General features: G+C 35.8%; 2 protein-coding genes across 6 annotated transcripts in view; one reads left to right on the top strand and one right to left on the bottom strand.

Moving 5' to 3' along the window:
* Positions 1–16410, top strand: part of TOLLIP (toll interacting protein) — a 30163-nt gene extending 13753 nt beyond the window's left edge. For all 5 annotated transcript variants that reach the window (XM_067295997.1, XM_013957962.2, XM_013957964.2 and 2 more), the window contains 3 exons: positions 1417–1569; positions 2959–3049; positions 12965–16410. In XM_067295997.1, coding sequence (XP_067152098.1) covers positions 1417–1569; positions 2959–3049; positions 12965–13179 — 459 coding nt within the window. In that variant the 3' untranslated portion in view covers positions 13180–16410. The remainder of the gene's footprint in view (positions 1–1416; positions 1570–2958; positions 3050–12964) is intronic.
* A 6567-nt stretch (positions 16411–22977) lies between these two features.
* LOC106496989 (mucin-5AC-like) overlaps positions 22978–27853 on the bottom strand; it is a 58065-nt gene continuing 53189 nt past the window's right edge. Inside the window, exons 34-40 of the mRNA XM_067295340.1 lie at positions 26859–26902; positions 25915–26037; positions 25710–25808; positions 25144–25266; positions 24748–24793; positions 24208–24319; positions 22978–23194 (exon numbers count right to left, since the gene is read on the bottom strand). Of these exons, the coding sequence (XP_067151441.1) occupies positions 22978–23194; positions 24208–24319; positions 24748–24793; positions 25144–25266; positions 25710–25808; positions 25915–26037; positions 26859–26902 (764 nt within the window). The remainder of the gene's footprint in view (positions 23195–24207; positions 24320–24747; positions 24794–25143; positions 25267–25709; positions 25809–25914; positions 26038–26858; positions 26903–27853) is intronic.

Here is a 27853-nt window from a genome sequence, read left to right as displayed (position 1 = left end):
ATCTAGCTTCTTCATCAGGCTTTATGTAACCTTTGCTGGGGTATGTGCATGAAGTTGTACCTGAACTTGTCTAAGATAGCCTTGCGTAAATCTACTAAAGTTGCTGTCATTCCTTAGGCTACAGCTTTTGCCAGCAACTATCTAAGAATGTATCTAAATTGCAGCCAAACAGATGAATTGATAGGATAGAAACAGTACATATCTGGCATTTCATATTAATGTACTTTGCTTCAGAATAAGTTGTGCCTCCCTAAAAACTTCAGTTAACTTGCTGCTCTTTGATATGGTTTTATCTTCTGGGCTTTGTGAATGTATAAACTCAGTTTAGGGGCTTTTCTCCTGATACTATGTTCTTTCTGCATTTGTTCTTTATCATTTCTTTTAGATTTTTTTCAGCATAGCTGTGTACTCAAGGAAAAATTGCTATAACTGGTCAAGCTTCTTTTGTGGACTAGACAAGAGATAAAATCTACTTTCCTTGATCCTGAGATGCCTTGTGTTCCTATATTCTAATGTGTTATTGGGAAAAGTAAAATCTGATAGGTAGACATGGCAAGACTATCTGAGGAGGCATATATTGATACAGCCAGTCTGTAACGTTACCTTCTGACATGCATAACTCTCATTAGAGTTCTATCAGTAGTAGGAAATGGTATGTTCTTAATGTTTTTTACCTTAGGAAAATATTTAAAAAATAAAATGGGGAAAATTAGCAGCAACTTCCTGATCATTTAATTAGCCTGCTTTCTGATGCTTTCAACTGCTAGAAACATTTAAGCTATAACTTAATGATAGTGTTCAAGACCATCTCTGAAAGCTATTTTTCTTTTAGTACAGGCCCCAGAATTTAATGCTGCACAATGCTGTCTTCCTGGCATTGACTAAAATGGGTTGTATCTTTGGGAATCCTCAAGTTTTAACAGCAAGGAATACATTATTTCAAAGTTCCAACTTTGAAAAGAGTTACAAAACCACATTAGTTAGGACTCCTATGAAGTAAGTGATGATGATGATATGCAGTGGCATCCTACATACAACATGCACAGATAAATAGCAGTGAGGCAACAGAGTGTTCAGACTGTTTAGCATTTAGCATCCTCTGATGTGATATCACTAAATTCACATAGACCACGTTGATGTTAATACGCTGTATTTCTTGAAGTGTTCTGCTTGAGATTTTCAGTTTCTTGTTATTAAATACCTGCGTTCAATCTATAATCCCACTTAAAGCAAAAATCCCTTTATCCTTGGTGGAAAGGAGATGATGGCTAAAATATTTTCTGATGCTTTAGTTCTATCAAAAGGAAAGATTTAAAAATTGGAAAAATATAATTGTATAAAACTTAAGGAGGTACTAGTCAAGAATAATTTCTGAGGACAATTAACTTGATAAAATTTGTTTTAAATACACTCCAGCGGGCCTTTTCAATGGATGACCGCATTGCTTGGACACATATTACAATTCCAGAGTCTCTGAAACAAGGAAATGTGGAGGACGAATGGTATAGCCTGAGTGGAAGGCAGGGTGATGACAAAGAAGGAATGATCAATCTGGTTATGTCGTACACGGTAAGCCAAACAAATTTCTGGCCTAAAGATTGGAGAGCTTCTGGGACAGTGGGGAAGGATATTTTGGACTGTTTGAAGTAGAAGTAGTTCCATTGTATGTTACTACTTTTTTTTGTTAGCATTTAAAATATATATATATATATATATATATATATATATATAACTAATGCTTAAGCTGGTAAATCTATTTTGGTGAGGTGATAAATGGATATTTCTTAATTTGGTTTTGTCATTCTGGAAAATTCAGCTCATTCCTGTGCTGATAGTGGAGAAGGAAAAAAGTCTGTCAAATGGTCCATCATAATTCCTAATTTAATAACAATAAGAGTCTTCACAGAATCTAACAATAGCGGAAATCTTTTTTCCTAACTCTTTAGAATGCCATGTTAATTTAGAAACAAAAGGAATGGGAACTCTTTGCTGTCCTCAATCTTTCTGAAGAGTTTGAATTCTTTTTCTGATGACTTCTGTTTTAAACTTCATCCTTGTTCTGTTAGTGCTCCTGGTCTTGCTTCCTATTGAACTGCTGACTTATGCTGGTCCATCCAGCAGCTCATGGACTTTTCTCTAGTCTGTCACCTTTGTCTTAGGTAGCTGTTGAATAGCACGTGCTGCCCTGAATGCTTTCTACTGTGCTTGTACGTGATCAAAAGTTTCAAGTTGCTATTGAGTGCACAAGCTGGAATAGCTGTTCGCTGCTGTTTGGAATTCACATACTGCCCCACATCTGAATTGTTGTTCCTTTAATCACAATGCTCCTTTCTCCTGGGGCTAACCTTTAAAACTGTCTGTAACCAGTGGATATAATGCACATAGAATATTACCTTTTACTATTAATATTTTCCAAGATCAAGCTGAACAGAAACTATGATATAAAAAAGGAATGGAGTTAAATTGGTATTTCTGTTCAAAATACTTTTTGAGCTTAAAAATAAATTAATTTGAACTTAAACTTGCTTCTAGAAGCAGTAAGCTGCTTTTATTAAAATTCAGGCTTTGTTTAAATGCTTACAATGAATGTCTTAAACTTGTTCCACAAGAGCAAGGCATGGAAATCCATATAGCCATGTCTTAAATTCATTTGCTTCATTAATGTGAAATTTGAATAGCCAGTTTTATCAAAGAACTGTTGCAAAAGACTAGTTTGATATAATGTAATTATACTGAGTTACATTCAAATGAATTGTCAGTTAAAAGGATGGTAGTTCACCTGATTTGCCTGAGATTTTATTTTATGTAGATTAGCACTTAGTATAGTCATATCAAGTGTGGAGCACTGATTTGCAGTGTGGTGACTCTTTGCAAATACTGTTTTAATTTTAGTTGCTGTTAATTTTTTTCTATTCCTAGAGTAGTTCTAATCTGTCTGTCGTGCTTTTTTGTGTCAAGTCTTTGCCAGCTGCCATGATGATGCAGCCCCAGCCAGTGGTCCTGATGCCCACTGTGTACCAGCAAGGAGTTGGATATGTGCCTATAACAGGTATGTTTTATTTCCTTGAAGACTTTTGAAACCCAGGTCAAGGTTTTTGCAAAAATAACTACTACATTTCTCCTGTATTTCAGAACATAAAGGGAAGCTATAAATTATCTTGTCCTTGATCTTTTTTCCTATGATATATTTTGGGAGAAGGAGGAGAGTGAACAAATGAGGTGTAGGTTTGATTTCAAAGAGTTGCATGAGTTTGATTAAATGGATTAGAATGAGTAGCTCAAAGCCTTCTCTCTCTCTCTCTTTTTTTTTTCTTTTTGAATACTTAGTTTGGGTTTATGTCAAGTCATTGAATAACTAAATCTGGCAGGCTACGCTAATATAATGTATGCTTATTAAATAGCGTTAATCCATGTGAAACTGCTCAGACTTCAGAGCGCCAAATGACTCATGCTGTTGGAACTGCAGCTTAAATGAAGTGTCTTTTCTGTGGTCATTGCGACAACTCTTGCATACTTGCTACACATAGTACATTAACTGTAGCGAATGAAAATTGTTAGGGATCTCTGAGATGGAATTACTTAAATACATCACAAAGAGTTAAGGCAGATACAGTCAGTTGTCTTACTTTGTGCAAGTAAGTTTTAGACTTGTATGCAAAGATATGTTTAACTCTGTGGGTCTTGTAAGTTTTCTGTCAAAGGAGAAAAGTTTGAAATGTTAATAAGCTTGGACTTGCAATACTTAGATAACTGGTAGGTGTTTGAAGTTTCTGGGGTTTTTTTGATTTTATTTACAGCTCTTAAGCTCCATTTTGTTGTATATATGCACATTCAGCAATATATGTACTTTTTAGGGAAAATAAGGTTATAATCAACGTGTTGAGTTTTTTTTTGCTTATAAGTGTATGTTACAATGCTAAGAGCTGACACAAAACAGATTCTTAAATTTAATTCCTGATTGGATTTAAATTCCTTGTAGAAACAAACCTTCGCAACAGAAATGTGTAAAAGGCTGGGTAAGTAACTTAAGGAATGGTACCTACTGCTCTGTTGTTACAGAGTTAAGTTAAAGCAAAGCATGGAAAAGTTTGATTACCTACTTTATTCCTCGGTGAAAACATGCAGTATGCTTCCTTTAAAGTGCTTTTATCTCTAGAGCTTAATTCTCAGAATTAGTCTTGCTTGTTGTGCCAATGGACTAGTCTTAACTAGTGTGTATATCCTGAAGTGTGATGCCATTATTGTAAGCCAGACTTCTGTGTAGCTCTTCTGTGTTCCCATTAGATGCTGTATCTTTCTACTTGTGGGTTCATCACATCCCTATAGGCTGAAGCACTTAGTGAACTTGAAACATAACATCATATGTGTGGTTAAAGGGGAAAAAATAGCTGGTGTGTACCTATTGAAATGTAACAGAAGGTGCTGTAGAATTTCTTGAACAGACCTATCAAAATGACAGTATTCATATTGCAAAATTACTGTGTCAGTCAGACCAGGAACAGTAAAAATGAAATAGAGGCTAGTTTCAGATATAACTGAAACTAGACCTTCAGAGTTGTAAAACAGGTACATAGTGCTGTATCTTGATGTTCAGATCTTGGTATTCTCCAAGATTTTTATTGATCTTGAATATTTTCAGGAATACTTATGAAATCTACTTGGACAAGTAGAGAAACAACTAATATTTAGCACATATAACAGTAATGACTGACATAAACACAATTTTTATATGATAAATTTTGTAACAATTTTATTGGTGTGTATGTAGGAGTATCACCCTTCTACAAAGATACAGCATGTTTATTTTAATTACTATGATGTTCTTCTATATGAAAAATTCTTCCTGCTTCTACTACTTGTATATTGAAAACATTGCGATGTCCTACCACTCCCTTTGAACTGTTCTTTTGTTCTGAGAAAGCTTGAATGCACTCCCTGGACTTCATAAATGTCAAAATTATTTATTACAGACCCTCTTTGGCCTATTTAAAAACTTTTCTGTATTTTTAATAAATCTTTTGAATATTACTCTGTGCTTTGTGTTTGGTCTTTCAGAATTTCTGTAAGCACCATCAAAATCTCTTAAAGCACTATAAGTTCTAAAACTTTTGCTTATTACCTAAATGATTACCCACTCATAATAATCAGAAAGTGGGTTAAGTTAGCCTTTTGCAAGTGACTTGGCTTCAGAATGTTTTTACTGTACCATGAACTTAGTTATATAGCTTAACAAAAGTCATTTCAAATGATAAAAGGAACTGACGGTGCATCTTGGAAGATACAAAGTGTTGTGATTTTTTTATTATTACTTTTTTTAATTTGCTGATCTAGATCCTACTTCTAGATTCCATAAACTCTTTCATGGAAGACGTTTGTAGCCATGCAAACTAATGACCTTCACTGGCTAGTTAAGTTGATTTTTATCTTCTGGGAAAACTCTGTCAATAAACCTTAGAACCTTAGTCAGCCTCAGAAAGAAGAATCCCTGTCCACTTCAAGGATGGCAGTAGCAGGATGTCAGTTTGTTCCATAGGGATATAGTTACCCTCTCCCATCTTCTCAGTTCAGACTTTTTACCTGTCTAGTTAACAGACTGTAGCGAATAAGCGAGTTTTATGTCTTTCCTTCAAAAAAGTGTGGCACTAAATTTGTTACATCTGAAATAGAGGAAATTCTGCTGTTTAGGCAATATGGAGAGAGTCTAAGCTTTATCTGTGGTGGAAATACAGTGGAAGGGCTGAAATGTTTATGCAGAACAATTTAATAGTTATTTGTGAGAACTGTGCAAAATAATTCAGCTTTAATGTGAAATGGCGTTTAGTCAAATTTAGTTGTGCCATGAAGGCCAAGCTGTGTTTTTTTTTCCAACCCTGAGTAACACAAAGTTTCTATTCAAAACTCCATATACATCATAATTAACCTTCTAATTAAAATTAAAGCAACCTCTTTGCTCTCACCTGTCTATTGTACAGAGAGGCAAACAGTCACTGTAGGAAGCAGATGAGACTTCAGATGTCAGCATAAGTTGAGTAATTCCCCCCCCCCCCCCCCATTTGTTGGTAGATGTTGCAAAACCGATGAAAGCAGAAATGACAATAGAATATCCTTGCACTGCATTAATTTATTTTGAAAGTTTTCAAAATTAAAAACTTGGAAAAAAGGGTGCTAGTTGATACAAACTATAGTTGACATTGGAGTTATATATTGGAAGTTTGGAAAAATTTAAACTTCTGTGTCAGTCTTGCTGTTCTTCTAAAAGTCGACTTTTTCTACACTCTCTTGCAGCTGTTTCTAAACGTTAGTGAATGTAGTGCTGTAGAACATGTTGTGGTATACTGGTTGCTTACTATCCAAGTTGATGTTTAGTAGTATAGCAAAGGCAGTGAGCTAAGCAAAGGTAGTTTAGTGTGAAGCAAGCTATATATTGATCAACTAAATGTTCATGGGATAAATAGGAAATCCATTCTACTTGACTTAAAAATGCCCACATTAAAAGTGGGTTAAAAAAAAAAGTGGCAGGGCTCTGTCAGAGTCTAGAATATCACTTTCCATTGAGGCTAACTTAGTGTGTATGTACATTAGCCCTTTAGGTCTCTGTGCTGTTTGGTGGGTTCGCTTGTGAGGGTGTTGGTGTTTGTTCAGAATACTATAGGTGTATGTTTTTCCTTTATGAGCAATAAAATATAATCCTTGCTACAAACACCTGGTAGTTTGTTTACATTGAAAAAACTTCCTCTAATTGCCATTTCTGTAAAAACAGCACACTTTGGGAAACTTGTTCAGGGTATTGCAGCAAATGTGAGACTGAATCCTAGCAGCCTTTAATTTCTGGTATAAAATAGATTAGTATTTACCTAACTACCTAAATTTACCCAGCTTTCACTTTTGGAGACTAAATGGTTCACTTCTTTTTAAAAATAGATTAATATCTCTTTCCCATGTCTTATTCCTTTCCCCTCACCCCTTCATTTTCACTTGTCTTTAGGGCTTGAGTACTTTGCTCTGGGTAAGTTTCCAAGCTGTTTTCTTGCTCTCATCCTCATTGACTCCAGTTTTTGCATGAACTCATGCAGACAGCTTTTTTTTTTTTTTTAAATGTTACAGCACACTGCATCACAAGGTACTGCACCCTGGATGTCACAATACGGCAATTTAATGCGTCTCTCAAAATTGTTAAAGCTCTTTACCCTGTTGTAAGTCTTGAAAGGCTTCTGCCCAGTTTCAATCTATTATGATTAAAGTAATTGATAGTGGTGTTGATGGATAAAATGTGTACTAATATTTTTCTTGAACCATTTTGTGCCAGTGGGCTATTCTAGGTGACCATACTGGTTTCCTATTAAATAAACTTTAATCTTGCAGTTCTGTTCTGTTACTGCAGGACTGGGGGAGAAGGAGGTAGTGTCAGGCTTTTAAAAATTTTATTTACTTATTTATTTGTAAACTCAGAAGTGAAGAACTCAGTTCTACAGTGACATTCTGGCAAGGCAACCTGTCAACTGCCTTCTGTAATTCTTTGAGCCTTTTTATTCTAAAAGGTTAATGTTTTCATTGGTATGTATCTTTCAGTAATAACATCTATTTTTAGATTCATGTCAACTTAAGCATCTGACATGTGCTTTTGAATGAACTTCAAAGGTAAATTATGTTATAGGAAATCCATTTTCCTTCTTACTTTACTATGCCACCTTTGATTTTGAGTTGTATGAAGGTATTGGACATCCCTAACTTTATGGTATTGATGTTCAATCAAGTATGTTCAGAAAATTCTAGAATTAGACTTTGAGAGAAAGTCATTTCTTTGTGCTCTGAATTTCAGAAAGATGCCATAAATGAAACTAAATATATTGCAAGAACAACATCAATTTTATTAGAGCGGTGGAATTGTAAACCTTCCCATGAGTCCATAGACTTCATTTTACTTAGCAGTTTGCAAAGAAGCAGCATTTAAAAAAAAAAGATAGCATCCATATTCTAGCACTGAATTTTTTTATGAAGGAAATATCATTTAGACCTATTTGAATGTGTATCTCTAAAACAAGTGATCCTGATTTCTTCCATCAAATGAAAGAATTTGTGCTGAGAAGGTTCCTGGATTTAATTCTTGAAGGATCCCTTTGCACTATGCAAGGAGCAGAATGGTAGTGATATAAGAAATTAAACATAGGGCACTTGACTGAACAATAAAATAAAAAGTGTGTAATGCCTTGCATGCAGTTAGAAAAAATTACCCCATTGATGCTTCTTTGATGCTTCCGTTGCTGCTCGTCGCAATCACAAGGTGCTGTCAGTTGACTTGCTGTTGTATGTACTCATTTCTTGTGTTGGAATGTCACCGCTCCTGCCTGCCTGTTTGCCATTGCTATTCCACTGGATTGGAAACAGTGCTCCATTCTTCTGATTTATGACACTTAGCTAATAGCTGAGAACAATACACAGGTGTGTGCAATTCCATTTATAGTGGATACTTATGTGTTTTACCTTCAGTCTTCACTTCTTAGTGAAGTGAGCTTCTTAATATGTAAAACAGCTTCTTACTGAACATTAATAAATTCAAAGTTTATTATAGCTCTGTGTAATGATTGCATACACACTAAATCATGGTATTTAGTTCTTTAAGTTTATGCAAGAAGTCTTCCTTACTGTTTTGTAAATCAGAAATGATGGATGCTTTTAATTTGAAAAACAAAACAAGATATTCTTTAAATTGGTAACCTGTGTAGCCTGAATATGGAGTTATATGAAAAATAAGCATTTATCATAGAAATACTTATTAAATGTCACTGTGATACTGACTTCAATTTTATTTAAGTGTGTGTACAATGTAGTTGTAGACAGTATAAATTGTCATGCTTGAGCTGTAAGAGCTGAGAAAAGAGTTTGAAAATCATTAGCAAAAATAGTACTACCAGGAAATGTCTTGGCTCTGAAATTGAGAATATTTAAATCAAAATTATTTATTGAATACTGCCTTTGCAGATATCTGTGGCTTCAGAGTTAACTTGTTCTGATGAAACGGTGAGAAGTTGTGTGACCTTCATGATTTTGACACTGGCAAGACACTTGAACTTTGTTAGCAAGCTTGTCCAGTTGTTACCGTAGGCTGCTGTGGCACTTGAAGCGAGTTGGATGTTTCATTTGGATTAATGTTTTTTTAACTGGCTTTTTGTTTGGACAGTTCCTGGATAACTTAGGCTGATTATTTACAAAATTCTACTCATTTGGATAATCTTAGAAAACTGATAACCTGCTGAAAAAAGTTGGAAGCTTGAGTAAAAGGCAAAACAACCATTGTATGACTCTGTTCTTTTGAGTACTGTGATGCGCTTTATTTCCTGATGCCACACATCTTTGTCTCTTGCATATGGCGAGATTGTTTGTGGAAATTGTGGGGAAGCTGCTGAGGCTTGTTGAAGCTATAGAAGAGGCAATCTGAAATGCAGCTGGATCTGATTATTGGGCAGAGTGTTGTATTTGCAGTGTTGGTGAGGACTGCATACAGGTTTGCCTCCTGGGTACATGCATGGTATAATTTACCAGGTGTTCAGACAGCCTCGTAGCGTCGGCAGAACCCCAGCGACCGTGGCTCAGATAGTATAAGCTCTGGAGCCAAGGTTTAGGCTGCTGGGGAAGAGACTATACATATCCTTGGGAGGGGTGCAATGTATAGGGCTGGGTAGAGACAGGGTTTCAGTGTGTGGGTGTAATAAAATGGTGCTAGGAGTTGTTTCTCTAGTTCTAAATACAAACCTTTTAGAATAGATGCAGCCTGTACATTAGACTACTTACAGCATCTAAGTTCCCTTTTTGCTTTCAATAAAACTTAAAAAGATTACAAGGGGAATTTTTAAAATAAAACCTAAAAACTGGCAATTATGGAGATGCTTAAAATTGAAAGTGATGACTCCTCTAGCATATCTGATAGGACAGATGTCCAAGCTGAGGAAAGAAACAGTAAAGAGTGCGTTAAGTAAAATAACAGTTGAGCCACATGCACAAAAGCAGTCAGATTGTATTCGATTACAGTACATTGTCAACGATAGTTGAGATATAAGTTAGGATGGGTTAACTGATCTGGGAATTTTAATGTAAGCATCTTTAAAACTGATAGATGGAAGTTAATTACTGAAATGCTAAAATATTGGTACAAGTTAGACATTTCTAATGAAATAATGTTAGAGATGTTATAGAAAACATTGAAGAGACAAGGTAGGTATTAAAATTACCTTTCTTATCTTTTAGGAGGTAAGTCTGAATAGAAGTGATACAGTATAGGGGCAATACTTTGGATCACCTAAGCAGTACTTTAGTCATTACGCTAAGAGAGATGAAGTTGCAAAGATGCACACTTGGAAATAATGTCAGTTGTCTGATCTAAGTCTGCTTAATATTATGGTGCAGGTGCTAGCCACCAGAAGTACATTCTTTTTGAGCAGTTAGTCAGAATTCGTAAGAAAAGCAGCTTTTGATCTAGTCCTGAGTAATGCATAGAACCTGGTTCAAAAAGTATCTTATTTTGAAGATGTCTAATAATGATTATTCAAATGGTTCATCCTTGATTTAACTTAAGGAAAAGTAATTAAGGTCACAGAAGTAAAGCTAAAATGGTGAACTAAAAACTGTGTAAAGACATTGTTAGGCTCAAAGTAAATGTATGTAGATAAAAAACATAAAATAAAAAAGCACTCTTGGAGGATCCTAAAAAGTTGCTGTGGTAAAACAGTAAAGTAGGTAATGGAAGTAAAAGGAAAAGAAATTCTTCAAAAACTGGAAGATCTGACCAAATGTGAGAGTGTTAAATGATATATCTAAACGGGTAGTAAGGTTGGTCAGCAAAGCCTTTGAGGATCGAATGCTTAAAGAGGTAAGAACTATTTATTTTAAAGAAGCAGAAATTTTGGAATCATTTAGGTAATTAGAGGACTTGAAAGGTATATATAGGTAAGAATATTAAAAAGGTGGAACATAAGACCATAACAGGGCAGCATGGGAAGAAAGGTGTTTTTTGAGGGGAGTAGCATCAGGTCATAATGTTAGGGTTTAAAACAAATTAAGATGATCAGCAAGAAAATTCAGGCTAGATAACACTTTCTTCCAGTTTCATATTTTGGATTTTTGCAGCAAATGCAGTGTGTGACCTTTTAGTTAAGTTGGTCTTACTTACAGAGGAGTGGAGGGTAGCAAACTGAAAATTTTTAGGCATGGCTCTGAGGTAAATAAGCCCTATTGCATAAGCTAATTAAAACCTATAAAGATTAGAACTAGTTTTCCCTAACTGGTAGGGAAAACTCATACCTTAGAAATTGTAGAAGTCTGAGTATGTGGATGAGGATGATGTGGTCTATGTATATACCATTGTCAGTTGCGTTTTTGGCAATGTCATTTGCTGAGAACTCTTGTGTTAGGATATTGTAGGATAGAACTAAAGGTCCTGTTGTGATTTAATAGCTATTTTGAAAAACCTGATGAAGAGATAAACAATTAGCCTTCCCCTAATGGAGGGAGGCTTTTAATGGAGTGCATCATATTTACAAATAAGAAATCAAGAGAAGGGGGACCAGTAGGCAATTTGTCAAAATGAAAACTCTTAACTGTTCTGTCTCTCTGACTGCAGCAGGTTGCAGAAGAATCTCATGATACTAAGTAAACGGGAAGTAAAATTACCTACTAAGGTTGGGGTGAAACACAAATGTATGAAGAAAAATCTTAACTAATACCTACTTGATGATGGTTTCTTGATTGGCCATTAGAACTCGTAAAGGTCTTTGAATTACTGAAAATACCGGTGAACAGTGTTCAAAGAGGCAAATAAAATGTCTGAAAGAGAATAGAAAAACATGAAAACTTTATCATGCTGCTGTATGAAGCAATGTTGTTTCTGCATTTGGATGCAGATGATTCTCATTGCCCTACCTTAGAAAACATAGTAGAACTGGAGAAGTAACACGTGAATATGTAAGACTAAGATGATGAAGAGTCTGGAACTGCTTAGAGAAGAAAAGAAATAGACTATTTCTGGAAGTGATAATGACAGCCTCTAGGTATACTATACCTGACTTCAGTTTTATAAAAACAAATGGTAGTTTTTCAGCAATAGATCTAGTCTGAGTTAATGATAAAATTTGTCAGGTGATGAAAAGGGACTTTTTGTCTAGTAATTCCTTTTTCTAGGAATTTGAAAAACTCATTTTCTAAAACTTTTTTAAACTAACAGTGCTTTAATTTCACATAGCAATACAAAAATTCCATCAAAAATGTCGGATGAAATTTGTCCTCTGGCAGAGAAACAGAGAAAAGCAATGTGTGCCCCTTTAGTTGTAAGTGGAATTGCTCTCTCACTACATTGTGGTATAGTTGCACAGTGAACCAGATGGAACTTAAGCCAGGGGAAAATATTTGCTTAAAATTCTCTTTATGGGGAAGCAATCCAGTCTCCGGATCAGTTACTGATCCAGATCAATAACCTCAGTGCTTTGCTTTTAATGCAATGGAGATTGCATTCATTGAATTACTACGTATCAGTTGTATATACTGCTGGTGTAAAAGCATCTTGTTCATCACAGCATAAATACACTAAGGTGCATTTAACTGGACAATGGGTGCTAGGTGTGGGTTGGTTTTTTGTTTGTTTTTTGTTTTAGAAAAATACATCTATGGTGCCCTTAGTGTTTGTTTAGTGATTAACATAAACCTGGTTAATGCTGGTTGTATCTAATTGTGAGCTGTACCTGTTGCCGTACTATAGTACATGTAGAACAGATCAGAACTTGGGCAGAGAACCCATTCAAGAAAAAATGTCTTCTGGTTGTAACAGTCTGGAGAAAAAATTTTGTGGCCTCTTTTCTGGAGTATGTGTTTGAAAGTTTGTTGAAGTTGGCAGGCTGGCGGAGAGAGGCATGAGCCACTTCATTTTTTCAAGGTCTTTAATTTTCTTTCATGGTTTTGTCTGTTTGTTTGTCTTCAGGGATGCCTACAGTCTGTAATCCCAGCATGGTACCAGTGGCAATACCACCTCCTGCAGTGAACCCTCAGCACCTTTGTAATGAAGAGGACCTGAAATCTATCCAGGACATGTTTCCCAACATGGACAGGGAAGTAATCCGCTCAGTGCTAGAAGCTCAGAGGGGGAACAAGGATGCAGCTATCAACTCCTTGCTTCAGATGGCTGAAGAATCATAGATCCCCACTTCCTGCATTGTCCCCATCCTTGATGCCACCTTTATTTTTACTTGCCAAGCCAGGGATTTAGCTAGAGGAAGAATTTCCTAACAGTTTTCTGTTAGCGTATTCTGTGTGAAAGATTGTATCCCCTTTTCTCCTTGGACATTTGGATCTTTTTCACTTTCTTTTTCAGTCTATATGTTTTCAGTTTAGCGTATGTTCTACAACAGCATTGAAGCATCTTTACTATCAGCTGTGCCTGTGTGGCTATATTCTGACTGGGGTGGCGAGTAATGCTGCTTTTTTCCTTTCTCTCCCCCTTTTCAAAAAACAAGTTCTTACAAAGTAACTCTATGCAGTACAGGATATACTACTGTTTGTTAGATTGAAAAAACTTTTTCCGTGGAGGGTTTCCTTTTTAGCATAACTGATTTGTTAAAGTATTTTGGTTTCATCAAGCAGCCTGTTTCTGCCAGAAATTAAAAAAAAAAAGGCCCTTCTGCTTGTCCTGTGATGTTTAATTATTGCTGTGATATAGTCAACTGTCCTTGATGAAAATTTTTAATTGAATAAGCTAAATTCCTTGGGTTGCACTGTTCATATTTGTAATGAGCGTTTTCTATTCAACCTAGTCATTGGGCACCAAAGCAATGTATTTTCTGGTTTGTGTTCAGGGCTTTATCCTGTCATGTAATATTGTTATGTATCTGTAAAATCTTAACAGATAACTTGCACAGTCTGTATTGCTGTAGCCGAGGACAGGACTGAGCCCTAATGTACTCCTACAGCTAACTACACTCTTAGTACTACTTCTGCATTCCCATTATTCCAAAGGATAAATGCAGATGGGAAGATTTTATACCTGGAAAATTAATGACATGGTAAACAATTATTTGAGACATTGTCTTATATTTAAAAAAGCAGAAACCTATGATCTGTTTGCAAGACTTCTTTCTTTACACCTAAGTTTCAGCCAAATTATCATTTTACATTGGTGGAAAAGTTACTGTAATAGTGTTTTTCATGTGATATGAAATAATCATGAAAAGTAGCTTCAGAATCTTCAAATGGTATTTAAAGTTGCCCAGTGACTTGTTAGATTATGGTTGCAGTAATTAATGTTATTTGATGCAGGTGGAAATAAATTCAATTGGGAGGAGATTTAACATATCTGAATTAGTCTGATCCTCAGAAGAGATTAGAGGTTGCTGATATTTATTGTTAGTATTATTTTTTTCAGACATCAGTTCATCTTGGAGCTTGCAGAATCATGAAGTAGGCACCCGTTACACCTGTTGGATAAATTCTATGTTTGTTTTTGTAGATGGTGAAGTAATGCACTTTAAGTAGTATGCACCAGTTTATTTTACCAGTGATGTGCAATGTTGCTGTTTTATCTTTTTTAATGTTTGACTTCAAATACTTTCCACAATAGCCATAGACTTTCATATTTTCAAGAGTTGGAATGTACATTTGAAATGTAGGCTCTTGAGTGATTCATGAGAACTTTAAAGCCAGATTTGGAATAAGGAAAATAGACCCTTATTCTCCTCTTCCCCACTCTTTGTTTCATTTCCCACACTTAAGATATTTTTTTCTCATCTGCTGAAAAGCCAGTTTTCCCAGCTACATTCAAGAAGCCTCTAAGTAGTATTGGTAGAGTGAATATTTATTTTTTTATGATTAAAAGTGATACTGAAACTTTTAAAATACAGTATCAAAAATCATCCAGTTTCTGATCTTCTAAAGCAGTCTTTTCATAATGCATGATTTTAAGTTGTTTTGAATCCCCTACTGTCTTAAACTTCCCTTTGAAAGTGTCTTTATACATCCTCCTATTGGCTTTCCAATAATGAGATATAGTTTCTCTCTTTTATTTGTAGAGTCACCGCATCTTTATTTTCTAAGACAAACCAGGTGTTCATCAAGAAACTGGTCTTGCCCCTTCCCTACAATCATGTTAAATTTTGTGATTGAATAGGTATAGAGGCATTTGGTCTTTATTGTCATAGCACAGTGATTTGTGGCATGTCACCCAAGAGGATAAATCTTGGTAAAGACTTAGTGCTTAGATACCATCTGTAGGAAGAGTCCCTTGCTCTAACTTCTACACAGATAGCATGCATTCCTAGGGGTGGAATAATTCAGGGAAAATGTACATATATAAATTTTTATATTAAAATGTTGGGGTCTGTAATAACAGCTTTTTATAAAAGCAAGAGATCATGGTTGAACTTAATGGCTGGTAAATTGTACTGCATCCTATTACAGCTGAATTTCAAGCACAGAATAAACACCTTTCAGTTCTAACATTCAGGAGGGGAAGGAGAGTGTTGGGTTAGCCAGGTTCATTCATAAACTGGACTTCAGGCCTCCGAGGGAGCTGTAGCTCTTGTTCTTAAATGTTTTGTTTGTTTGTTTTAGGCAAATATTATGCAAATATTATGCAAAGCAGTAGTTGTATGAGTTGCAGATGGGAAACGTAGGAGCAGTATGGCCAGTAGATGGATTTCAGCACATTAAACTAACGTGGTGTTCTGGGGATTTTTGTCTTGATTTAATTAAGCATTACAGCTGAAACTCTTATGTCAACTTTATCTTGTTAAAAAGAACAAAACACTGATCGTGAGCCTACTCAGCTTTTCAGCATACATATCCTCTCAGTCAAGCTGCTTATTGTCAGGGTTGAATTGGAGGGAGATGCAAAAAGGCAGAGAGTAGTTATTCGAGGGCCTGTAAAATGAAGGCATTGGAACCAAATGTCTTTTTTTGTGATTTAAAACAAACATTGTCACTCGTTATGATTGTAGCTTTTGACAAATTCTAACAGGATGATGCTCCGATACTGCTCTTCTGCTCAACAGCTTCAAGCAGCCTGAAGCCAAAGCCAGCTGTATAAGACTGGCATCTGCTAAAAGTTAGTGCTTTAGAGTACTAGTTTGAATCCTGCCAAGAGCCTAAACTTGCTAAAGATAGGAACACTTTTTGTCTAGCTAGATCCTTGCTACTTTCTTCTCTACTGCTGTTTGCCTCTGCTGATGGTACTGAATGTTTTTTTTCCCCTTACAAATGTTATCGCTTATTTGGTTGATCTGTAATACCATACAGAGGATGTTTTTTGCTATAATAATTCTGAAGACATTGTTTCTCTCTGTATTGAGGTCCAGTGTCCAAATGTGTTTCTTGCACTCTGAATGCATTAACTTTTTCATTCTAATTTAATAAATGTATCATCTAAATGAGAATGTATCATGTCTCTGTTGGAGAGGAGGATTATTTGAATCGTTGTCTATAGACCGAGCTATGGATACACAATGCATCCTAGATATCTTTTATTCAGTCATTAGTTAACAAATTACACTTCAGTTCTTAGAAATGTGGTCTTCTGGTGGGACTAGTATACTAAATGCTCAAAAGTATGTGCCTTTTTCGAACTGGTCTAGATGTTACTCTTCCAAGAAAGTGTTACAGTATTGCAGGCCTGAAGGACAGAATAAGGGAGCAGTGAGGCAAAGGACAAGGGGGGGCAAGGGAGGAGGGAAGAGGGGAGCATGTGTGGAGGAGATGCTCCAGAGCGTGAATGCAGTGAGAGCTTTGTAGAGAAGAGTGATGTATGAATGATGAGTGATGAAGTTGCCTGTCTGTATTATTTTAGCCATGATAACTGGCTTTTTTAATCTGCTAATATTTAATCTTTTAAATTATTGAAGTCTAAAGATTTGTTTTATAGGTAGCATCTCCTTTTAATTCTGTGGTTGACTGGAAGGCTAGCCTAAGTCCTCTTCTTCATTTAAAAGCATTGCTATGCTCAGCAAGAATTCATTAATTGCTTGTAGCTTTAATACGTTATCAAGTTAACATTTTGAGTTTTGCTGTCCAGTTCATAGTGTTATTTTTATTGGAAGTTAATTTTCTAACAAGTGATAGTTGAGCGAAATCTTTCACAATTCAATTTCCTTTGGTTTGCTTCCTTAACATACTGTTAGCACCTAATATCAAATGAAATTGTGTTCAAATTGTGTTTTCATGTGGTGGTTTCTATCCCATGTCATGTTCTAAAGCTTACTACTGACTTTCACATTTCTCCACCGCACTGAGAGATTGAAAAAAATAATAATAATTTACTTAAATGTTGCTGTTCTTGTGACTGCTAAAGCATCTATTTAGCATTTTAACTTTAATATTTAATGGCATTTTCATTTCAGTGATAGTAGAGCAGTCATGATGTGTGGGGTTATAAAGAAAAATCAGTGTAATTTGAATTATTAAAATATTTAAGTATACCAGTGAAAATAGGGCATCCAGGAAGAAATGCAAATACTTACTTTAGAATAAGTAGGAAAAAAAGAAAACCCATAGTATCAATCTTCTGTGCTTCAGTTTTAAGTCATAGGTTACTGAAGACTGCTTAAGTTCTCTATCCAAGATCTTCAGGAAGCTTGTTTAGAAACCAAGTTGATCTATTTTAATACTGCAGTGTGTATACATTAGAAGCATTTTCTGTACTATCTTTCCAAAATGCATAATTATGTAAGAACAGATAGACTATACTTATGGTATACCATAACTCTTGAAGTAAAATTCACATATAAACTGGAGAAGTGAAGTTGTGGAAAGCAAATAAATTAAAACTGATCTTGGCTGCATCTGTATTTCAATGTGTGGGAGAACTATGTGGAAATACTGCTGTTCGGAGTATTCAAAAAATTAGAACGTGCTTTTAAAGAATTCACTGTACTAATTTGGAGTATGAAGCAGGAAGATATAAATGGGCAAGTTAATTTTAATGCATTTGTCATTGGAAGCAAATGCAGCATGGTTCAGTTTATTTTAAAATTATTTCCAATTCTAAAATTAGCTAGGTACTCTTTCACTCACTTTCTGGGACAGTGAAGTACTGTTGTCTTCCTCATCTTCTTCCCCCCCCCCCCCCCCCCGGTCAAATTGAAAATAAGCATATGGTCTGTAGCAGGATTGAGAACTTGTCATCTTAACTCATGTATTTTCAAGTGCTATTTTTGTCCATTTAAAAAAAAAAAAACACTTAAAACTACTAAAATGTGGATGCCTGAATCAGAAAATCTTAGCAGGATGGTGCCAAGAGAAATGTGGGGTTGGTATGTGGGTGGTTTGGGTTGGTTGCTGTTCTTCCCCCCACCATGACAACAAAGTAGTATGGGAATATTTTAAAATATAAATTTAAATACTTTGATTGAAACAGCTTGTGAGACAATCTCCTGATAACCTCTCTGGGGCATATTCCGCTTTAAAAGAAGTGGAAGGATGATTTGTGTGGCCCTTGAGGCTTCAGCATGTTCACACAGCATGGAAGCAAGAAGGAGCTAAATACTTTCTATCATGCTTTAGGGCTTACCTCCATGTGATGCAGATTCTCATTCCTCTAGGACTAGGATTCAGCCTTCTTATTGAGTGAATGTTTCCAAAGAATTCTCTCTTTTTTTTTTTTCTCTCCTCTCTTCTCTAAAGTGGAAAAGGCAGAGGTTCTAGAAATAAGATTAATTGGAGACTGATCTAAGGTCTGTAGTATCTTGTGTAGTGGTAGAATTAGCAATGTAGAAACCTTGTTGAGAGACAAGTAGGTGACATGAATGAATCAAACTCCTTACCCATCATGGTATTGCATTAAAACATGGGAAATGCTACTAAATATCAATAGAGGAAGGGAGGTAAATGGAAGTTGGAAGCCAAAATTAATGAAATATTCTCCTTAAATCTCCACCAGGAGGTGCTGTTTCAAAAGAGAAGAAGAAACAGAAAAAATGCACTGAAAGGTAAGAAAGAAATGTTGTCATAAAGGGTGAAATATTTCTCCTGTTATTTAATACTTCTAAATCACAAGTTTTTCAAAATATGTTTGAGACTTGGAAAGATTGAGAAATAGAGAACTATTTTTCTTTATTCACTGAACTAATTCAGAGCTATTCTTCCTCAATTTGCAGGGGAATTGAACTAAAAGTAATTTCAAAGATTAGATGAAAATATTTGGCCATTTTCCAGTCCTCCAGCTGACTGGATGTTGTTAGTTTCTATTTTGGAAAGCTTACAGTAAGCATAAGTGACTAATGTGGTTTGGGAAGAAAAGGCCCTGTGTAGGAATGTTGTGCAGATATCTCATCCAGTTTAGCTTGTTCAGTGATGCTAAATTCTGTCCTCCTGCTTATGAACTCAAGGTATATCATCGATGCTCGTTTAAAATCTATGATTGTCTTTCATTTGTTTAATTACCACAGTTCCACAAATGCCCTTTTACAGAACAACAACATAACCTTCATACCTGCCCAATTTTGGTGTTAGATTGTCAGACCATAAAACCTGTAAGTTATTTGCTAATGGGTTACTTTATTCAATGAGCTGTTTAAAATTTTTAATTTGGTCCATTAATTTGTTTAAAAGGCTTTATGCAGAGATATCAATAGATTACACTAACTGGGTAGTTTCACCATACATATGCATATGTCATACAGGGACTTTTGCGGTAGGGAATGGTTATGTAGTAATGTAAATGGGAATGTTATGTAGTAAAGTATGTAGTAACATAACCATTCCCTACTGCAAAAGTCCCTGTAGCTGACAACTTAGTTGACTGGACAAGTTAGTGTTCTATTTCCTGGTATAGGTAAATGCTTTTCTGTGGTAATTTTTAGTGAAACATCAGGATAACATCTGGTTATGATAAATATCATAGGGTAAAAATCTTGCATTTTCTGATTAACTGGATACACTGTAGAAATCACAGGAAAAGAGCCTGGGATTGATTTTTATATTATATACTGCTGCTCATTTTAAATATTAAGCCATTTACTAATCTGTAGTTCCATAACTGGAACTGTTTTGATGCTATGATTGTATATTTAACATATATGGGAATTTTTTCCTATAAAATTGAGACCTGCATTGCATTAATTTTATTTCAAGTTCTATGGAGCTTCATATAGTAGACAATAGCTAAATGTATGTCATCACAAACAAATGTATGTCATCATGTTTTTTATATAGTTAATTTCTCTGTTTTAAAGTATCTACTTTTAGAGATTTCTTAGTTCTGTAATGCCAACTATAGCATTTGTTTCAAAGAAAATCTACCTGTTTGTCTCCTCCTGAATTCTGTCCACTTAAAGTGTATGAGTCCCTTGGGTTTTCTTCTGTTTAGGCTTGAGGGGGGAAAAAAGAATAGATTTTGCTTTTAAAATTTTGGAAATTGTTTTTTAAGGAGATCGGAGAATACTCAGTGGTTTCTAGTATTTTCCAGTGGGCTGGTTTTCAAAGGCAAAAAACCTCTCCAAGATAATCTGTTCTGAACAGTGAATTATGGTGTGGATTTTTTTCATGAATACAGTACATACCCACTGAGGATTGCAATGCGGTCATCAAATTTAATTCAAAGGTTGTCAGTCAGCTAACTGGAAGTAATTTGTTATCCAACACTGAGAAATAGCCTCTGCATCTTCCATGATTTAGGTTCTACTAAAATATTTTCAACTAGTAATATTGCTGATACTGATCTCTGGTTGAAGATGCTCTGCAAAGCTTAATGTTTCCAGTGGAATTAAGGAAATATTTCCCCGTCTTAGTTTTCCCTAGAGAAGCAAATAATGACCGTTAGGGGGCAGCTTAAGATTTAAACTGGAATGTACTAACACTTTCATACCGTGCTTAAAGTAATTCAGGAAAACCAGCAGACCAGAAAAAGTGAGGGAAGTCTTGTAACTAGTGAACATAGTAGTAAATACTCAGAGTATAGGGACTAAGGTGGAAGGGGGAAATACCCACAAATTCTATTGACTTCAGTCTAGTCTCAGCACTGCTGAAGACAAAGCCAACTTTAAGCGCTTACAGATTTCGTTTCATGTTACTGTTAGTGTGCTAGGTCATAGGTCAGGGTTCAGCATGCAGAAACCCAATCAGCTCTGCAGGCATCAATTTGTCTAGCCAGGATTAATAGTGCTAGCTCAGTGTTATCACTCCAGACCTAACACAGCCAGCCTACGTGCATGCCTCTTGTGTAGATAAGGCCTCCCACAGGCAGACATGCTGGTTATTAGCTCCAGTTCTAGGCTCTCGGCATGCTTGTGATGCCCATAGTGGTGAATGCTCTGAAAGCCAGAGAGTGGGGAGGCTGTGCTGAAGCTGTCCAACTGCTTGGCATAGCAGTCACTTTGCAGAACTGGCTGGATGTCTGCTCGTAGTGGTAGCTGGTGGTCAGGCCATGGTGAAGTTATGGAGCAGACAGTACACAGAGCTGGTGTGGCTTCAGACCCTGTTCCCCATGAAAAGGGGCTCAATTATTGGATCAGAGAAAGTGCTAGAAGCAGTACAGCTGTGTGCTCCACTATCTGAGCTAGTAACTCTGCTGAAGCCTGCGTACCTGCTGTGGGACAGGCAAACTGGATAGCTGTGGCATGAATGAATTTAACAGTAAAATGCAAAGCTTACAAGCCCTCCTATTTCTCTGCATCAGTTGATGCTAATATGATGTCAGATCATGCCTGGGAAGGCCAATGGACATGGTGCTACTGACTTCATTCAAGGATTGAATTTCGCTTCTAAATAAACATGTATAAAATGTGTAATTGTTTGATTAATCAGTTCCTCGTTTATTCTTCAGCTAAATCTCTGGGTCAGGTTTCAGACTTTTGTTACAACAGCTACTGATACAGTAAATGCTTCAAACAGTTCAGGTAAACATGACGAACTACTGTGGGGAAAATGCAGCCAAATCTCTCTGTAGTGTAAATCCATTCAAAATCTTGTAGGTAATGGAGGAAACGTATAGTTTAAAAATGTAACTTGAACTTATTTGCAAATACTGTTACAAATTGTGGGGAGGAAAAATTGCTGCTTTTACAAAGTTCATTGACTTCACTTTAAATATTCTTTAACTGGTTAGAGCTTTCATGCATACGTAAATTTGTTTTTTCAAACTGAAGAAGCCACTTTTGATTTCTAAAGCCAGATGCATTCTGGTCTAGCATGTAGAATAACAGTGGTGAATAAAGCTTCCCCTTCCTCTTAATAGACTTGTCTTCTGGACATAATCTCTAATTATAAGGAAAACAAACCACAGCCTACATGTTTTCTATCTTGGGAACTAGAATACAGTAAGCAAATGAGAACTCTTCCTCCAAGTACCTTTTATGCCAGTGAACAGAGCTACTTAGCCGTCGGTAAGAAATTTAACCTCATTCTAGAAAAGGGTTGTGAGTGTCGTCATTCGCAAAGACCACTAGAGACTACACCCATCTGAGTTTTAAAACTCCCTGGTGTCATTTAACTATCCATCTTCTAGATAGTGAAAACAGGTATCAAAAAGTCACCAGTCACCAAAATGAAAAATGCTGAAAGTTTTATTGATCAAATAAGAGACAAAACAGGAAAACAGTCTTTTCCCTGTCACTGTGAGATGTCTGGTAAGAATATTACATCCATATAAATGATATGCAATAAAACTTTCTCTAGCCACAAGAGTTGCGACCAATGTAGCAATGTTTTATGGTTCTGTTTTCAGAGAGCCCTTACAACTTTGTCCAAAATATCAATTTTTTGAACTGATATATATTTGCTTATTTCCATGATGTACACAGAATATTTTACATGGTCTCCCATTTTTCCCCTTAAATTGTATCACTTAAAAAGTACGTACTAAGATGTAATTGTTTGGCTTTTACTTTTTAACATGTAAGAAATGAGAAAAGATGATAACAAACTGAAATCAGATAGCTTAAGAAGGAGCACAAGTTAGTTTGGGGATGATATGATTCCAGTTTTCCTAGGGGCTCTGCTTTCTTTTCCAAGTGATCATCTCTTTCTTCTGCTGCTTTTCTTCCACTGGAAAACTTCTGCTTCAGGGGCTTCTGAAATGCATGCATTCATGCACTGGCATTGTTCCACATAAACATAGTTATAACTGATGCTTGTTCCATTTTGGCAAGTCAGGGTCACCTCTCTTGTATGGCTATTGAGCTCCTGGCAACAGCCACAGTCATGTTGCATCTGGTTTGCTTCAATGGAATACCTATACCAGGAAAAAAAAAAGCATATCGACTCATTAAAAACACTCTCACACACACTCTCTCTCTCTCACCCACCCACCCCTAATAACTTTTGGGTTTATCTATCTACATATAAAAGAAAAAAAAAATTTTTTTTGTGTGCGTATATATATGAATGTGGTTTTAATAACCTGTCCCTTCAGTAGCGAAACTATTCTTGCTTCCATTGAGTATCAGAATAAGCTCCTTCTCGCTTTATTGGGCACGTTTGGACGTGTTGCTAATAATAGGTCCAAACCTGTTATGTACGTATAGCTCCAGATATAAAAACAAAAAAGATAGTTTTTGTTGCTATTAATGAGGGTTTTTTTAGTTTTTTAACAATCATCTTTCCTTTATGCCAAATTTAGTTCATAACATGTAGAAGACAATGAGAAAAATGAAAGCTATAGACCAATTGTTGGTATGAAATAAAATTGTCTTGCTAATCTATCTCTAGTCATCGTTGTACTTACAGGAATGCATTATAAATAAATAGCTGTAAATTATGGACCAGCTTATAGATGTTACTTTTCCTATTAGCGAAACTGAAGAAAAGGAATATGTGTGAATTGGGACCCAGTGTCCTTCTTCCACTGTGGGAAATGAGAAATAACTCTGCTGTACAAATTATACTAGTTTTATGACGGTGTAAATCGGAGAAGGTTCACAACATAAATGTTTCTCAGGGTTCTGCAATTTATCATTTCTGTGCTTTGCCATCACTCACACAACATTGAGAACTTGATTGCATTATTGTCATGCTGCCAGCTAGTGAGTGGAAATCATATTTGTGTAGCAATGTTGTTAACCCTGCCAAATTCTGAAACAAATCTCAGATCTGTGATCCAGCTCGTTCAGTTGAATCACTTGCTTCTCATAAGCACATCACATTTGTTTATATTCTGTGATCAGTGCCAACTGATTCTCTAAATGAAGAGAGGCCATGAGTATAAACGAATGGAAGGAGATGTTCAGTTAACTTTTTGGAACTTACACTGAGGAGCCAGGACACGTCCCTTCACAGTACGCCAGTTCGACAGGTTCAGAAGATTCGCATTCACCATGGCGGATCACAGTTTTTTTGCTGTAAGCTTTGCAGTTCGGAGCTTCAGAAAAAGAGGAAAAAATAAACGGATGCCTCAAATTTCTAATTAAAGAACTAAATGGATACTAAAACAACTTATTTTGAAGTGGATGATATCTGATTATTGAGAATCCATATATAGTATGAAACAGTTGTTAAGGAATACTGTGTAATGTGCCTGGAGATTTTAGATTATTTTTTAATCTCTCTGCTGTAGTCTTTGGACCATAGCAATGCTGAGGCTTGAGCATTCATGGCTTAAGTTTGGAGCTCAATATCAAGCAAACAAAATTGCTTTTCCTTTTGAAGAGATGATCAGTGAAACACAGGATCTTGATAAATAGAATAAATGAAAACTGGAGGATGGAAGAATCCTCCCTTCTGCTCAAAAACAGATAGAAGTTGAATGTCGTGTCTTTAAGCAGAAAACTTGCACACAGATTTACTTACGTTTGCATATCTTGCAGCAGCCATCAGGAGTAGTCTCTGCTTCATCCTTTGCAGAAACGTAGAGGAAGGTTTTGTATTAGCGCATAGATGATAAAAGCGGGAGTATGAATACTGGTTAGCATTATTATTACTGGTCAGAAGGCTCGTCTATGATGAACACTGAATGAAACCATGACTGTCTTGATGGCTGTGTCCCTGCCATAGAAGTTTTGCATCCCTGTAGCCTCATATGAAAATACTAAGCTTCTCTTATTAGTAATGCTACAGCAAGATTGATTCAATTCTTAAGGCTTTCCTGAAACTTTAGTGAAAGCAATTTTGTCATGTTCTACCTTATCTTTTCCTCCTTGTTCTTTGACGTTGCATTCAATAGATGAAAAATTGATTAAAACTTACAGGATCACACTCTCCTTGCTTGAATTCAGGGCATGTCTTTTTAGTTTGGACTGCAACAAATTGATCTTCAATTTTCTCACATTTGTAATAGCTGCAGAGATCAAGTGGCAGGATCTCATCAAGCTAAGATTAAGAGAAAAGAACATAAGTATTATTTCTGCATTGTTATCAAGTATAGTATGGTTATTTAAAAAATGACTGAACTAATTAAATTCCTACACCTCAAAGATTACCAGATTCTTCCAAAATTCTTTCAAGTGGCGAAGGGGAAATGCCACACTTTCAACCGTGGCTTGGTTGAAAGCTTAGATCTTGGGTCTCAAAACTCAGGTTACAAATTAGAAATCTGTAATTGATGTCTGTCCTCTTTTCACTGCCTAGTTAAGCACATATATCAAGGATTTGTTTTTCTAATTAAGTGTTCAGTTCTGAAAACTGGCCTCTAGTTTTCACAGAGTAATCTCTATGTTAATTAGTTCTTACTAGGAAGGGATGCAAGTTGACTGTTAGCTGTTCTAACCTGTACTGACTAAAACAGAGGTCTGACAATTAAAAGGGATACTTACATTGAGCACCTGAACAGTGTTATTACTTAGTTTGATTCTGCAGGCTGCTTCAACGCACTTCCCACAGCACTCGCCGTCCTCTCTCTTATATTCATGACCCTAGTCACGAGGAGATGAAAGAGAAAGTATATTGAGGCAATGGCAGAGAATTCTGGTCTTCCGGTAACTGGGGGCTGACTGCACAGTCTAGAGGATCTGAACTCACCAGGGGGCAAGATGTTTCACAATGAACTGGTTCACATTGCAGAATGTTCCTGCTAGTCACTGGATCTTTTTCAGAAGTGCAGGTACAATTCTTACATGAATCAATTACTGTGGACATTCCAACCTGGAAGATGGAAAAAAAGAATATTCAAATGAAAACAGTCTCTGTATAATGTGTAAGTGGAGTTAAGTTTACTGAAATGCAAGTGCGACTAAGTTGCTCAACTAGCTTGGAACATAAAGTTGTTTTGCAGTATGCCTTATAAAAAACAAATGTTAGGAGGAAACTAACCAAAACAATATAAAATATTATGTAGAAGAGTAAAATGCTAAAAAACAGATAAGACTATTTTGAACTGCCTCATTATTTTACCAGCTTTTCAATGCTCCATTTAAGATGAATTTTTCCCTGTAAGTCATAGTTGCTATAAAACAATAACAACTTACAAATAGAGAGTATAATAATTGGATACATATGCGGATACATAAGGAGAGATACCAGTTTACACCTGGACTTCAGTTTTTCTGAAAGAGGTTCCAGTGCTTAAATTTTGACTAAAAAGCTTAGGTATCAATTTTAGCAAAAGATTTAGATACCAATTCAAGCAAAAATCCTGGATTATTTTTGAGGGGACTCAGAGCTTATTTCAAAGAACAGATGAGTTTGGACAATTCATCTGCTCCCCTGGAAAATTTAATTCCAGAAGTGGGAGAAAGCACAAAAAAAGTATGTCGCTAAAAATGGTGCACTCTTATTTTACACTCCTTGTTGAGGAACTTTTCTGTAATGGTTTTGTTTTTAACATCAGAAAAAAATAATTTTCAGTTCTGGGTTAAAGTTGAAAGGACACGCATGGGAAAAAGAGTTTTCTAAATGGCTTTTGTGATTGAAAGGGTGCATACTTCACTCTTAGCAATATACCATTGTAAGTATAGTATTCTTACCGTGTAAACTGTATCATTAATCACACAAATATCAGGTATCATATCTGAAAAAAAAAACAAAAAAGTGCAAAATAAGCTCAAACTTTGAGATTAACCGAGAAGCGAAGATATAAAGATGTTATCAAGGATTGTTAATAGCACAGAGTGATTTTGGAGAACTCAAAGGCTGTATACTTAAACCTCATTTTTATTATAACCAGATGTTGAAGTAAAGGGCATATCTTTGAAATGAACTAGGTGAGTTGAGGAAAAATTATATCAAACTTGAGCTACACCTGAGAAATACCTTTCTTTCCCTTCAGATATTGGATTCTCTTAAAATTCAGTTAGTTGTCTCCTATTCAAACCCTGGAAGTCCAGTAACTTTAAAACATGTCTTTGCTATTGATTCTTTGTGTCCTCTCAGAATGGGGCTTGGATGGAAGATTGAGTGGAAAAGGCTTTATTGCTTACTGGGGTGCTATAAAATAATTTGACAATATGACAGAGCCCATTCGTGTCTTTCATAGAATCACTTTGAACTCGGCTATTCCTTTGTTTTGAACTTCGTGTTTCAGGCTTAATTTATGGCTACCTGTTCCTCTTGGTTCTTGTATATAGATAAACATATATAACTGGTGGATTTTTAAATTCTTATGAGCATATCACAGTAGTGTAAATATAATTGAATTGTTGATGTACTGCTTTATGAAAAAGAAATTGATTCACTTGGTAATGTTGCTTCCGTGTTACTTGCTTTCGTACTTAACTATTAAGCTCTCTGCTTGCTTATTCTTATGTTTATGCATCTTTGTTTAGCTCTAGTTAGACTAATGTTAGTGTGCTACAATGTTGCATTAATAATATTAAATGAATTATATTAATAACCTTTACAATATGCAGATAAAGAGATACTTGAGCAATATCAACTACTTGAAGTCTCCAGATATTATCCAGCTCTCCCACCCATTCCAGTTCTGTCAGCAAACTTTCATCGAAAATAACATTTTGTTTTT

The sequence above is a fragment of the Apteryx mantelli genome, chromosome 4 (genome assembly GCF_036417845.1).
Source record: "Apteryx mantelli isolate bAptMan1 chromosome 4, bAptMan1.hap1, whole genome shotgun sequence".
In the NCBI taxonomy this organism is placed as follows: domain Eukaryota; kingdom Metazoa; phylum Chordata; class Aves; order Apterygiformes; family Apterygidae; genus Apteryx; species Apteryx mantelli.
The sequence above is the reverse complement of the archived record's forward strand: the minus strand, read 5'-3'. Positions and strand labels throughout refer to the sequence as shown.